The sequence below is a fragment of the Mobula hypostoma genome, chromosome 12, assembly GCF_963921235.1.
Source record: "Mobula hypostoma chromosome 12, sMobHyp1.1, whole genome shotgun sequence".
NCBI classification, from domain to species: domain Eukaryota; kingdom Metazoa; phylum Chordata; class Chondrichthyes; order Myliobatiformes; family Myliobatidae; genus Mobula; species Mobula hypostoma.
The window spans coordinates 114853559-114867477 of NC_086108.1; the positions used below are offsets into that span (position 1 = coordinate 114853559).

Genomic DNA, 13919 nt, shown 5'->3' on the forward strand with positions numbered 1-13919 from the left:
CAGCTGTGATATTGTCTCTGATTAGTGGTGCAATTCCACACCCTCTTTTACCTCCTCCTCTATCTTTTCGAAAACCTTGAAAACCTGGTACATTAATAACCCAGTCCTGCCCCTCTCTCAACCATGTTTAAGTAATGACCAGAACATTGTGGTTCCATGTTCCGATCCATGGTCGAAGTTCATCACCTTTACCCATAATAGTCCTAGCATTAAAATACACACAGGTCAAACTATCGAACTGGGGAGAGGGCCAGGCAGTGGGGCTGCGGAGGGGAGGAATGGATCAGCCATAACTGAATGGTGGAGCAGACTTGACAGGCCAAATAGCCTAATGCTGCTTCTATGTCTCATGGTCTAACCCATCATACCTGGTACTTCAACTTTGCCCTTCAATGCTTGCCCTTACATCTACCTTCTTGTCCAATCCTTCCTTACTGACCTAGGGCTCTGGTCCCAGCCCCCTGGAAGACTAGTTTAAACTCTCCTGAGTGGTATCAGAAAACCTCCCAGCCAGGATATTGGTTCCCCTCCAGTTCATAGAACATAGAAATCTACAGCACATTACAGGCCCTTCGGCCCACAATGTTATGTCAACCATGTAACCTACTCTAGAAACTGCCTAGAATTTCCCTAGCCCTCTATTTTTCTCAGCTCCATGTACCTATCTAAGAGGCTCTTAAAAGACCATATTGTATCCACCTCTACAACATCCGCTGGCAGTGCATTCCACGCACCCACCACTCTGTGAAAAACTTACCCCTGACATCTCCCCATCCCCCTACCTATTTCCAAACACCTTAAAACTCCTCTGGCTATCCACACAATCAATGTCTCTCATTATCTTATACACCTCTATCAGGTCAGATCTCATCCTCCATCACTCCAAGGAGAAAAGGCCAAGCTCACTCAACCTATTCTCATAAGGCATGCTCCCCAATCCAGGCAACATCCTTGTAAATCTCCTCTGCACTTTCTCTATAGTATCCACATCCTTCCTGTAGTGAGGTGACCAGAACTGAACACAGTAGTCCAATTGGGGTTTAACTAAGGTCTTATATAGCTATAATATTACCTCACGGCTCTTGAACTCAATCCCATGGTTGATGAATGCCAACACACCATACACCTTCTTAACAACACTGTGAACCTGTGCAGCAGCTTTGAGTGCCCTATGGACATGGACCCCAAGATCTCTCTGATCTCCACACTGTCAAGAGTCTTACCATTAACATTATATTATCTTCTGCCCTTCCAAAATGAACCACTTCACACTTATCTGGGTTGAACTCCATCTGCCACTTCTCAACCCAGTTCTGCATCCTATTGATGTCTCACTGTAACCTCTGACAACCATCCAGACCATCCTCAACACCCCCAACCTTTGTGTCATCAGCAAACCTACTAACCCACCCTTCTACTTCCTCACCCAGATCAATTATAGAAATCACAAAGAGGAAGGGTCTCAGAAATTACCCCAGAGGCACACCACTGGTCACCAACATCCATGCAGAATATGACCCCGTCTACAACCACCCTTTGCCTTCTATGGGCAAGCCAATTCTGGATCCACAAAGCAAGGTCTCCTTGGATCCCATGCCTCCTTACTTTCTGAATGAGCCTTGGATGGGGAACCTTATCAAATCCCTTACTGAAATCCATATACATAACATCCACTGCTCTACCTTCATTAATGTGTTTGTTACATCCTCAAAGAATTCAATCAGGCTCGTAAGGCACGACCTGCCTTTGATAAAGCCTTGCTGACTATCCCCTATTGTGATTATGTCTCTCCAAATACTCATAAATCCTGCCTCTCAGGGTCTTTTCCAACAACTTGACCACTAGTGAAGTAAGACACACTGGTTTATAATTTCCTGGGATATCTCTACTCCCTTTCTTGAACAAGGGGACAACATTTGCAACCTTCCAATCCTCTGGTACTTCTCCTGTCCCTATTCATGATGCAAAGATCATCACAAGAGGCTCAGCAATCTCCTCCCTCACTTCCCAAAGTATTCATTATGTACCTCTGCCTCCTCCTCTGACTCTATGCACGCATTTCCACTATCACATCTGATCGGTCCTATTCTCACACGGTCCTGATGGTGCCTGACCTGCTGAGTTCCTCCAACATTTTATGTGTGTTGCTTTGGATTTCCAGAATCTGCAGAATTTCTAGTGTTTCCATTTGGTAGATTTATGGCTCATTGTAAATTATCCAGTGATTCGGCTAGTTTAAACGGGAGAGTTGCAGGCGGTGTAGCTTGTCGGTCCCATGCTGTTTATCGAAAAACGATTCAAAAGGTTCCGTTTATCATCGGAGAACGTAGAACCATGGAACACTACAGCACAGAAAACAGGCCATTTGGCCCTTCTAGTCTGTGCCGAAACTTTATTCCGCTAGTCCCATTGACCTGCACCCAGTCCATAACCCTCCAGACCTCTCCCATCCATGTATCTATCCAATTTATTCTTAAAACTTGAGTGAGCCCACATTTACCACGTCAGGTGGCAGCTCGTTCCACACTCCCACCACTCTCCAAGTGAAGAAGTTCCCCCTAATGTATCATTTGTATATTGTATCATTTCTTAATGCATGCATTACTAAATGACAATAAAAGAGGACTGCGCGTCCTCATAATCTAATCTAATGTTTCCTTTCCCCATTCACCCTAAAGCCATGCCCTCTCGTATTTCTCTCTCCTAATCAAAGTGGAAAGAGCCTACTCGCTTTTACTCTGTCTATACCTCTCATAATTTTGTAAACCTCTATCAAATCACCCCTCATTCTTCTACGCTCCAGGGAATAAAGTCCTAACCTGTTCAATCTTTCCCTGTAACTCAACTCCTGAAGATCCGGCAACATCCTAGTAAATCTTCTCTGCACTCTTTCAATCTTACTGATATCCTTCATATAGTTAGGTGACCAGAACTACACACAATACTCCAAACTCCATACTTTGATTTATGAATGTCAGGATGCCAAAAGCCTTCTTTACAACCCTGTCTACCTGTGACACCACTTTCAGGGAACTATGTATCTGAACTCCCAAATCTCTTTGTTCCTCCGCACTCCTCAGTGCCCTACCATTTACTGTATATGTCCTACCTTGATTTGTCCATCCAAAATGCAACACCTCACCCTGTCTGCATTAAATTCCATCTGCCATTTTCAGGCCCATTTTTCCAGTTGGTCCAGATCCCTCTGCAAGCTTTGAAAGCCTTCCTCGCTGTCCACAACGCCTCCAATCTTAGTGTCATCAGCAAACTTGCTGATCCAATTTACCACATTATCTAGATCATTGATATAGACAACAAAAACAATGGTCCCAGCACAGATCCTTGAGGCACACCACTAGTCACAGGCCTCCAGTCTGAGAAGCAATCATCCACTACAACTCTGTCTTCTCCCACACAGCCAATTATGAATCCAGTTTACAACCTCTCCATGGATACCTAGTGTCTGAACCTTCTGAACTAACCTCCCATGTGGGACCTTGTCAAAGGCCTTACTAAAGTCCATGTAGACAACATCCACAGCCTTTCCTTCATCTACTTTCTTGTTAACCTCCTCGAAAAACTCTACAAGATTCGTTAAACATGATCTACCATGCACAAAGCCATGCTGACTATCCTTAATCAGCCCTTGACTGTCCAAATTCTTGTATAGCCAATCTCTCAGGACACCTTCCAATAATTTACCTACCACTGATGTCAGGCTCACTGGCCTGTAATTACCTGGTTTACTTTTGGAGCCTTTTTTAAACAACAGAATAACACGAGCTACCCTCCAATCCTCCAGCACCGCACCCGTGGCTAAGGACATTTTAAATATTTCTGCCAGGGCCCCTGCAATTTCTACACTAGTCTCTCTCAAGGTCCAAGGAAATATCATGTCAGGCCCAGGGGACTTATCTACCTTTATTCACTGTAAGGCAGCAAACACCTCCTCCTCTTTAATCTCCGTATGTTCCCTGACACTGTTGCTTGTTTCCCTTCCTTCCATATACACTATGCCAGTTTCCTGAGTAAATACCAATGCAAAAAAAACTGTTTAAGATCTCCCCCATCTCATGAGGCTCCACACATAGACACCACTCTGATCTTCTAGGGGACTAATTTTGTCCCTTACTATCCTTTTACTCTTAATAAACTTGTAGAAACCCTTCGGGTTTGCCTTCACATTATCTGCGAAAGGAACCTCATGTCTTCTTTTTGCCTTCCTGATTTCCTTCTTTAGTATTTTCTTACATTTTCTATACCCTTCAAGTACCTCATTTGTTCCTTGTTGCCTATACCTGCTATACACCTTGCTCTTTTTCTTAACCAGATCACCAATATCCCTTGAAAACCATGGTTCCCTATGCCTGTTAACTTTGCCTTTAATCCTGGCAGGAAGATGCAAACTCTGCACTCTCAAAATTTCGCCTTTGAAGGCCTTCCACTTACTGAACACATCCTTGCCAGAAAACAACTTATCCCAATCCACTCTTCCTAGATCCTTTCTCATTTCCACAAAAATGGCCCTTCTCCAATTTAGAACCTCAACTCGAGGACCAGACCTATCCTTATCCATAATTAACTTGAAACTAATGACATTCTGGTCACCAGACCCAAAATGCTCGCCTACACTTACTTCTGTCACCCGACCTGCCTGGTTCCCTAATAGGAGATCAAGAATTGCATCCTCTCTCGTAGGTACCTCTATATATTGATTTAGAAAACTTTCCTGAACACATTTGACAAACTCTAAGCCATCTAGCCCTTTCACAGTGTGGGAGTCCCAGTCAATATGTGGAAAGTTAAAATCCTCTACTATTACAACTTTGTTTCTTACATCGGTCTGCTATCTCTCTACAGATTTGCTCCTCTAATTCTCTGACTATTGGGCGGTCTATAATACAACCCTATTAGTGTGGTCACAACTTTCCCGTTCCTCAGCTCCACCCATATGGCCGCTGTAGACAAGCCCTCTGGGCTGTCCTGTCTATGCACAGCTGTGATATTTTCCCTGACTAGTAATGCCACTCCTCCTCCTTTCATCCCTCCCCCTCTATCACGTCTGAAACAACGGAACCCCAGAACATTAAACTGCCAGTCCTGCCCCTCCTGCAACCAAGTCTCACTAATAGCAATAATGTCATAATCCCACGTGCCAATCCATGCCCCAAGCTCATCTGCCCTACCTACAATACTCCTTGCATTGAAACAGATGCACCTGAGAACATTTCTATCAGGTACAAACCTTTGATTTCTGTCTATACATGCAGTCCTCGCATGACCTTTATCCTCCTCCATCTCACTATCTGCTGTAACACTCTGGACATCTGGCTGCTCACCCTCCCTCCTGAGAATACCGAGAACTCGATCCGAGATATCGGTGACCTTGGCACCAGGGAAGCAACAGACCATCCGGGATTCTCGATCTCTCCCACAGAACCTCTTATCTGTTCCCCCTAACTATCAAATCCCCTATCACTACTGCTGTCCTCTTTTCCCTCCTTCCCTTCTGAGCTGAGGGTCCAGTCTCAGTGCCAGAGACGCAACCACTGCAATTTGTCCCTGGTAGGTCGTCCCCACCAACAGTATCCAAAACGGTATACTTATTGTTGATGGGAACAGCCACAGGGGTGCTCTGCTCATTCTGTCTACTCCCCTTCCCTCTCCTGACAGTCACCCAGCTACCTGCCTCCTGACTTTTAGGGGTGACTGTCTCCCTGAAACTCCTGTCTATTTCTGCCTCTACCTCCTGAATGATCCGAAGTTCATCCAGCTCCAACTCCAGTTCCCTAACACGGTTTGTCAGGAGCTGCAGCTGGATGCACCTTTTACAGGCGTAGTCATCAGGGATGATTGTGCTGTCCCTGACTTCCCACGTACTGCATACGGAGCACTTGACTGCCCTACCTGCTGCCTCCATTACCTAGTCCTAAGTTAATTAAATTAAAGAAACTTACCCGGCCTTACCTCACTGGGGGCAAGCTGGTCCTCAGCCTCTGCTCACCGAAGCCTCTCGAGCCAAAGCCTCAAAGCTCCACTCCTACCCCGAGCTACTCACACAATGTGTACAGTTTACAACCTGAAATTCTTACTCTTCACAGACATCCACAAAAAACAGGCAAACCCCAAAAGAATGAATGACATAAAAACATTAGAACCCCAAAGAGTCCTCTTCGCCCTCCCTGCGCAAGCATCAGCCTCCCCCTCCACCTTATGAGAACATTACTAGGACTGGAGGGGAGACTGGACAGGCCAGGACTGTGTACCCATGAGTGAGACGGTGGCAGGGGTGGGGGGGGTGGATGCCTAATGAAAATTCATAAAATCATGAGGAGCTAGATAAGATAGATAGATGATCATAGGCTTTCCCCCCACCCCAGGAGCCTAAAACTAGAGGGCACAGGTTTAAGGGGGTGGTGGGTAAATGGAATAAGCTGCCAGAGGAAGTGGAAGTGGTAGAGGGTCGAGACCACAATAGGAATGTGGGAAGTTTTCAAGGGATTGCGGCCAAGATTCAGACAAACAGGACAGGTTCGAGTAGACCACATGGTCAGCATGTTTGAGCTGAGCTGAAGGGTCTGTTTCTGTACTGTTATTCTAAGTGGAGATTTTGTTCAGAGGGCTATCACAGGTCTGATGGGGAGAATGGTCTTACTGTGTTATATTATTGTTCTCAGTGCCTCTGGCCGACGCTCGTCGCAGGGAGCTGTTGTTGAGGAGCTGAGGAGAAGCCTACAGTACCCACCCATGGATGTGAACGGTCAGTATCATTTCTGCAGGGCTCGCAGTTCTCTCCCTGCCCACCGCCCTTCCACCAAAATCTGTCTGCCTCTCCCCCCCCCACTGACCCACCCCCACAGGTTCCTGTTGGTTTTGGGCCTCTCTCCCAGCCCACTACCTCTCCCACACCCACTGGTTCCTGCTGGGTTCAGGCCTCTCTCCCTGCACACTACCCTTCCATGAAAATCTGTCTGCTTCTTTCCCCATTGACCCACCCCCACAGGTTCCCACTGGTTTTGGGCCTCTCTCCCTGCACATCACCTCTCCCACCCCCCCATCAACCCACTCCCACTGATTCCAGCTGGGTTCAGACCACTCTCCCTACCCACCGCCCTTCCACTGAGATCCATCCACTTCTGCTTCCTCCCCGCCCAAACAGGCTCCCACTAGGCTCAGACCTCTTTGCCCGCCCACCACCCTTCCACTGATGTCCGTCCAGCTCTACTCCCTCTCCCCGGGCTTCTGATAGGCTTGGACCTTTCTCCCTGCCTGCTGCCTGTCGATCAACATCTGTCTACCTCTCCCCTCCATCATAGACCAACAGCACAGGAACAGACCCTTCGGCCTGCCATGTCTATGCTAACCCTCCAGTTCCCATCTAAAGCAACACCACTCTACATGACTTACTCCATACCCTTCTTTGCCTTGGTGATTCAATGTTGCAAGGGCCTCTGCCACCACCTCCTCCTCAGGCAGTAAGTTCCAGATTCCAGCCTTCTCTGGGGGAAGAACTAGCCCTCTTCCTTCTCACCATACGCACTTTTACCCCAAAAATATCTTCATTACTTAGTACATTCCGCAATGCATGGGCAGCATGCTAGCATACCGGTTAGCAGATTAATGACCTGGGTTCAATTCCTGCCGCTATCAGTACGGAGTTTGAACTGTCCCCCTGTGACTGTGGCTTTACTCCCACCCCTCCAGTTCTTCTGCTTTTGGCTTTTCACAGCAATTGGCAGTCCAGCTTAAAGGTGCATTGCCACCACTAACTGGACTGGAGTGTGGTGTAGAGAGTTGGGAAATAAACCCCTTACTGGTTCTTTATCAAATGAAAACTGAATTACCCCAAAGAGCCCTATAGGTTGTAAATAGTGAAATACAATACTGTGAATTAAAGTCAATTCCAAAACTTAATGAAGTGAAAACTATCAACTCCCAAAGACTGTAGTGCAGCCTGCATTTGATTTCTTTCAACCTTATATGCTTCACAATGTGTTCAACTGTTCCATAATGACAAAACCTACACAACCCAAAATGATGTTTTCCAACATGATACAAGGCATAATTAAGCATTGTATGCCCAATTCTAAGTCCAGTCAATATAAGTCCTTCCCTTCTTGTTTTATCTCCTTCTCCCATCAACCCAACAGTTTTATGTATTCTGTAAAGTTGTCTCCCCTAATGCCCATTATCCCACAAGTCTTGCCATAATTCCCTAATTCTTAACCCTACCAACCCCTTAGCTCTTCATTTGTTAAAGGTCTACAGTGCCTATAAAAAGTATTCAGCTCCTTGGAAGTCTTCATGATTTATTGTTTTACAACAGTGTATTTAATTTGGATTTTTTTTTAACACTGATCAACGCAAGACTCTTTCATGTCAAAGTGAAAACAGATCTCTGCAAAGTGATCTAAATTTAATAACAAATATAAAACACAAAGTAGTTGATTGCAAAATATTTACCCTTTAACATGACACACCAAATCATCACTGGTGCAGCCAATTGGTTTTAGAAGTCACATAATTAGTTAAGTGGAGATCACCTGTGTGCAGTCAAGGTGTTTCAATTGATTGTAGTAAAAATACACCAATATCTACAAGGTCTAACTGCTGGTGAGTCAGTATCCTGGCAAAAACTACACCATGAAGACAAGAACACTCCAAGCAACTCTGCGAAAAGGTTACCGTAAAGCACAAGTCAGGAGATGGATACAAGAAAATTTCCAAGTCACTGAATTTAACTGGAGTATGGTTAAATCAATTATCAAGAAATGGAAGAATATGGCACTGTTGTAAATCTGCCTAGAGCAGGCAGTCCTCAAAAACTGAGTGACTGTGCAAGAAGGGGACTAGTGAGGGAGGTCACCAAGTGACCTATGACAACTCTAGAGGAGTTACAAGCTTCAGTGGCTGAGATGGGAGAGACTGCACATACAACAACTGTTCCCAGGTGTCTCACCAGTTGCAGCTTTATGGGAGAGTGGCAAAGAGAAAACCAGTTTGGGGTAAAAAAAACATGAAATCTCGGTTAGAGTTTGCCAGAAGGCACGTGGGAAGACTCGGAGGTCAGTCAGAAGAAGGTTCTATGATCTGATGAAACCAAAATTGAACTTTCTGGCCATCAGACTAAACGCTAAGTTTGGCGTAAGCCAAACACTGCACATCATCAAAAACACACCATCTTTCCCATGAAGCGTGGTGGTGGCTGCGTCATGCTGTGGAGATGCTTCACTGCAGCAGGCCTAGGAAGGTAGAGGGTAAAATGAATGCAGCAAAATACAGGGAAATCCTGGAGGAAAACCTGATGCAGTCTACAAGAGAACTGTGACTTGGGAGAAGATTCGTTTTCCATCAAGACGACCCCAAGAACAAAGCCAAAGCTACACAGGAATGGCTTAAAAACAACAAAGTTAATGTCCTGGGATGGCCAAGTCAGAGTCCAGACCCCAAACCAATTTGTAGTTGGACTTGAAAAAGGCAGTTCATTCATAATCCCCATGCAGTCTGACAGAACTCGAGTAGTTTTGTAAAGAAGAATGGGGAAAAATTGCAGTGTCCAGATGTGCAAAGCTGATTGAGACCCATCCACAGAGACTCATGGCTGTAATTATGGCATGTAGTATTATGTAATCTAGTGCATCTACTAAATACTGACTTGAAGGGGATGAGCGATTATGCAATCAATTATTTTGTGTTTTATTTTTGAAAATAATTTAGATCACTTTGTAGGAATCTGTTTTCACTTTGACATGGAAGAGTCTTTTTCTGTTGATCAGTGTCAAAAAAGCCAAATTAAATCCATTGTGATTCAATGTTGTAAAACAATAAAACATGAAAACTTCCAAGAGGGATAAATACTTTTCATAGAAACTGTATATCTACTGCTGAAATGTTAACCTTTTTTTTAGCTAAGAATCAACCTCTAATTCCCCACAACACCTCTATGTGCAGGAACCCACAAGAAGAGACATGTAAACTAATACTTTGAATATGAAATAAAGCTTGAAGAGCTTCTAACAATAACTCTGACCTCGTGCTAGAATGACCTGTTTTAAGACTCATCAAAACCGAAAAAGAACCTGAATAAATTACAACTTTGCAAGGACAAATTTCCTCCGCCCACTATAAGCCAAAAATGATGGCATCTAAATACTGTATACTGATAAATGATTAGTAAATGTTTCTTTATCATTACCATAAGACCATAAAATATAGGAGTAGAAGTAGGCCATTTGGCCCATCGAGTCTGCTCCGCTATTCAATCATGGGCTGATCCAATTCTTCCAGTCATCCCCACTCCCCTGCCTTCACCCCATACCCTTTGATACCCTGGCTGATCAAGAACCTATCTATCTCTGCCTTAAATACACCCAGTGTTTTGGCCGCCCTGAAGTCGTGCCCTCTGGGGCTAAAATGCAGCCAGAAGGGGAGGAGCAGCCCCCGCAGATCTGCGAATAAGGACTGCCGTCACGCAAACTCCGTGTACTCAGATATACGGTCTCTTCTAGTCTGCATCACCGCAGGCCAGTTCCCCGCTGGTCTCCACGCTGGGGAGAGTTAGGACAGGAACAATGATGTGCCGAACCAGTTAAACCGGCGATCAATGGCCAACTCTTCTGCCTGTCTAAATCCTTCTATTTTCCTCACGCTCATGTGTCTATCTAAACGTCTGTGAGAAGTCTCCACAGTACCTGCCTCTACTACCACCCGAGACAGTGTATTCCAGACACCCTCCACTCTCTATGTGAAAACCAGGCCCCTCACATCTCCTTTGAAATTATTCTCTTTCACCTTAAATACGTACTGCACCCTCTGGTATTAGACATTTCAAATTTGCGAAAAAAGATACTGTATCTATCTCTCATAATCTTATAAACCTCTGTCAGATCTCCCCTCAGCCTCCGCTGCTCCAGAGAAAACAACCCAGGTTTGTCCAACCTGTCGTTATAGCACACTCCCTCTAATCCAAGCAGCATCCTGGTAAACTTCTTCCTCAGCGTTCTCCAAAGTCTCGACATCCCTCCTATAATGGGACAAGCAGAACACTCCACCATCTACTCTCACCGTTCACCCATCCCTCAGCCCGACCTGAGGCGGGAGTTTCTGGGTTCCAGGTGTCCCTCCAGCAGGGTGGTGATTCCCTGGAGGGCGGCACTGACCTGTGTATCTGTGTCCTACTGCAGGCTACGTGTCTGACCCTCTCAGCACCATGCGGTACAACTCCTGCAGCAGCGGTAGCCAGGAGGAGAGTCCCTGAGGTCCTACCGCCCGCCGGCTAGGCAGCGAGGGAGGACAGTCCCCGTGATTCTGTTGTCTGCCGGTAGGGCAGTGAGAGGGCGGAGACAGCGGCCGGAGGAGATGATAGACAATAAATAAAATGACATCTGCTCAGTTTTCCTGACCTGACCTTGTTCCCAACATTAACACAACGTTCAGGACTGCCGATCTTACCCAGGGATGGACCCTGCAGCTTCGACCTTGGTGGTCTGTCCCTGCGATCTCTGACACCCGAGAGCTTTCATAGAGTGGAGAGGGTGGAGTCTTTGGACCCACCTACCCACCGGCACCAGAGACAGGATTCCAGTCTAGTCACACAGTACAGAAGCCAGACTAACAGTAACTCTAACTCACACCAGCAGCTCAGGGCACACCCGAGAAGCAAAATTCGGTCTCGGTTCGAAACATCGCCCACTTATTCCTCTGCTGCCTGACCTGATGAGCTCCTCCACCATTTTGAGTGTGTTGTTTTGGATTTCCAGCATCTGCAGATTGTCTTGTGTTAATCAGAGGGCAAAAATGGTAGGGGAGGGTGTGAAGAGTTGGGCAGAGTTACCAGTGCAGATTTGAAACATGAATTATTCCACTTACCCCCACCCCATCCATTTTATTGTCTTCTGCCCCCCCCCCCCGCGTCCTTTCCAGACCCAATGAGTCTCTGGCCGAAACATCGACTATTTCCCACCATTGATGCTGCCTGTTCTGCTGAGTTCTCCAGCGTTTCGTGTGTGTCAGAATCAGGTTTAATATCACGGGCCTATGATCTGAAATGTATTTTGCCGCAGCAGTACCGTCCAATGCATAATAATAAAACTAACTCACTGCAAGTCTATACCGTATACAGTATATGAAAATTAAATTAGTAGCGCAAAAAGAAAGGGAAAATCGAGGTGTGTTCATGGGTTGGTTCCTTGTTCAGAAATCTGATGACGGACGAGAAGATGTTCTTGAAAAGTTGAGTGTTTTATCTGTATGCTCCTGTACCACCTACTTGATGGTAGCAATGTGAAGCGGGCACGACATGGGCGCTGGGGATCCTTAATGACAGATGCCACCTTTTCCAGCCTCTGTTTCACAGGCCACCAGGTCGCAATGTCCCAGATGGGCGAGCTATTTTGGGGCCTGCGTTGTGAGAGTTCAGGGTCAGAGATGGGACAGGGAGGCGGTGGCACGGAGGGACAGCAGCAACAGGAAGCTTGGATTCTCCCTGTGGACAGAGTTCAAGCACGCGGTAAAGGAACCACACATCCTGAGAGGGGTTTCTGCGGTAGAGAAAACCACACAATGAACCCATCAGACTGGAAGCGGTGCGGGCAAATCGCCGCCGCTTTAACACCAGAAGAGTTAGCGCAGAATTGGGCCGCTCGGCCCGTCATGGCTGGTTGATTATCCCGATTCACCTGACGCTCCGACCTATCAATCTCCGCTTTAAATTTACCCAATGACCTGGCCTCCGCTGCTGTCTGTGGCACCGAGTTCCATAGGTCCCTGAGTGGTGGGACGGGACGTCCCACGGATGTACACGAAGGTATACGATAACGAGTGGTTGGCAGGGACAGTGAAGGTCAGCACCGTCTCCTCTAAACTGCGCAGGTTGGCGGCCGCGCAGTATTTGAAATGCCCCGAAGCTCGAAGCCTTTGCTGCAGCGTGGCTGGAGTTTTTAAATACTATAATATTAATATAAAGTGCCGTGCGGTTTTAGAGCCGTTTAAAAAGTCCTGCTCAGAGCAATGGTTGGCCCACGCAGCTGTTAGCGTTGGAGATCAGGGTGTACTGAAGGGCGCGGCCCCTACGAAATGAAAAGAGGGAGGAGAATAGTTTTGGGGCTGTGCAGGGTGAGCCGAGGTTGGAGGGTTGGAAGAGGAACGCACTCCGCACCGGAGGACACGAGGACACGCGCACACGCCCCCCCCCCCGAAGGGACAGTTACGGGATTAGGGAGCAGAGATTTAAAACTGGGCTGTGTAGCGATTTCTCACTGAGGGAGAAGAGTTTCTGGAATTCTACCCAAGAGGGTCACTGCAAGGGTTTACAGAGGACGGACAGAAATGTTTGACAGAGCAGGGGACTGAGGGTGATAAGGAACTAGCACATAAACGGAGATGAGCCTGTTGGTCATAAAACCACAAGATATCGGAGCAGACTTAAGCTATTTGGCGCATGGAGTCTGCTCTGTCTGTCACAATGGGGGGCATTGGGAGCAAGGGTGGACCCAAATGCAAGACACATCTTGTGAGGTTAAGTAAATTGAGTTTTTTGTTTGATACCAGGAGAGCAAAGCAGAAGCAGGAATAGCGAACTGGACAGGGACTGAGGACTACGACTAGGCTGGGACTAGGGGTCTGGGCTTGGACTCGGAATCGGCTCCCAGAACTAGCGGCGACATGAAGAGGCTAGGGTATGGACTCCGAGCCAGAGACTGGGCAAGGACCCGGTACCTGGTTCTTGCCTCGGGCTCGGATCCCAGAACCAGGCAGGGACATGACATGGGCCAGGGAGAGGAGGAACATGGAAAAACAGAGCCTCGGTCTCGGGAGGGCAGGTACATGGAACCATGGACACATACACAGAACAGAGAGCCGGGACCCCTCCTTGGGTACAGGACATAGGGCCGGGACTCATGGCCCCCCGCAGGGCAATG

The 13919-nt window shown here is 46.8% G+C and overlaps 1 protein-coding gene across 2 annotated transcripts in view; it reads left to right on the plus strand.

Annotated features, from left to right (window-relative positions):
• The window catches only part of tnni3k (TNNI3 interacting kinase), a 176613-nt gene extending 164516 nt beyond the window's left edge, over positions 1-12097 (plus strand). For both annotated transcript variants that reach the window (XM_063064821.1, XM_063064820.1), the window contains 2 exons: positions 6678-6760; positions 11184-12097. In XM_063064821.1, coding sequence (XP_062920891.1) covers positions 6678-6760; positions 11184-11257 — 157 coding nt within the window. In that variant the 3' untranslated portion in view covers positions 11258-12097. The remainder of the gene's footprint in view (positions 1-6677; positions 6761-11183) is intronic.
• The last annotated feature ends 1822 nt before the right edge of the window (positions 12098-13919 follow it).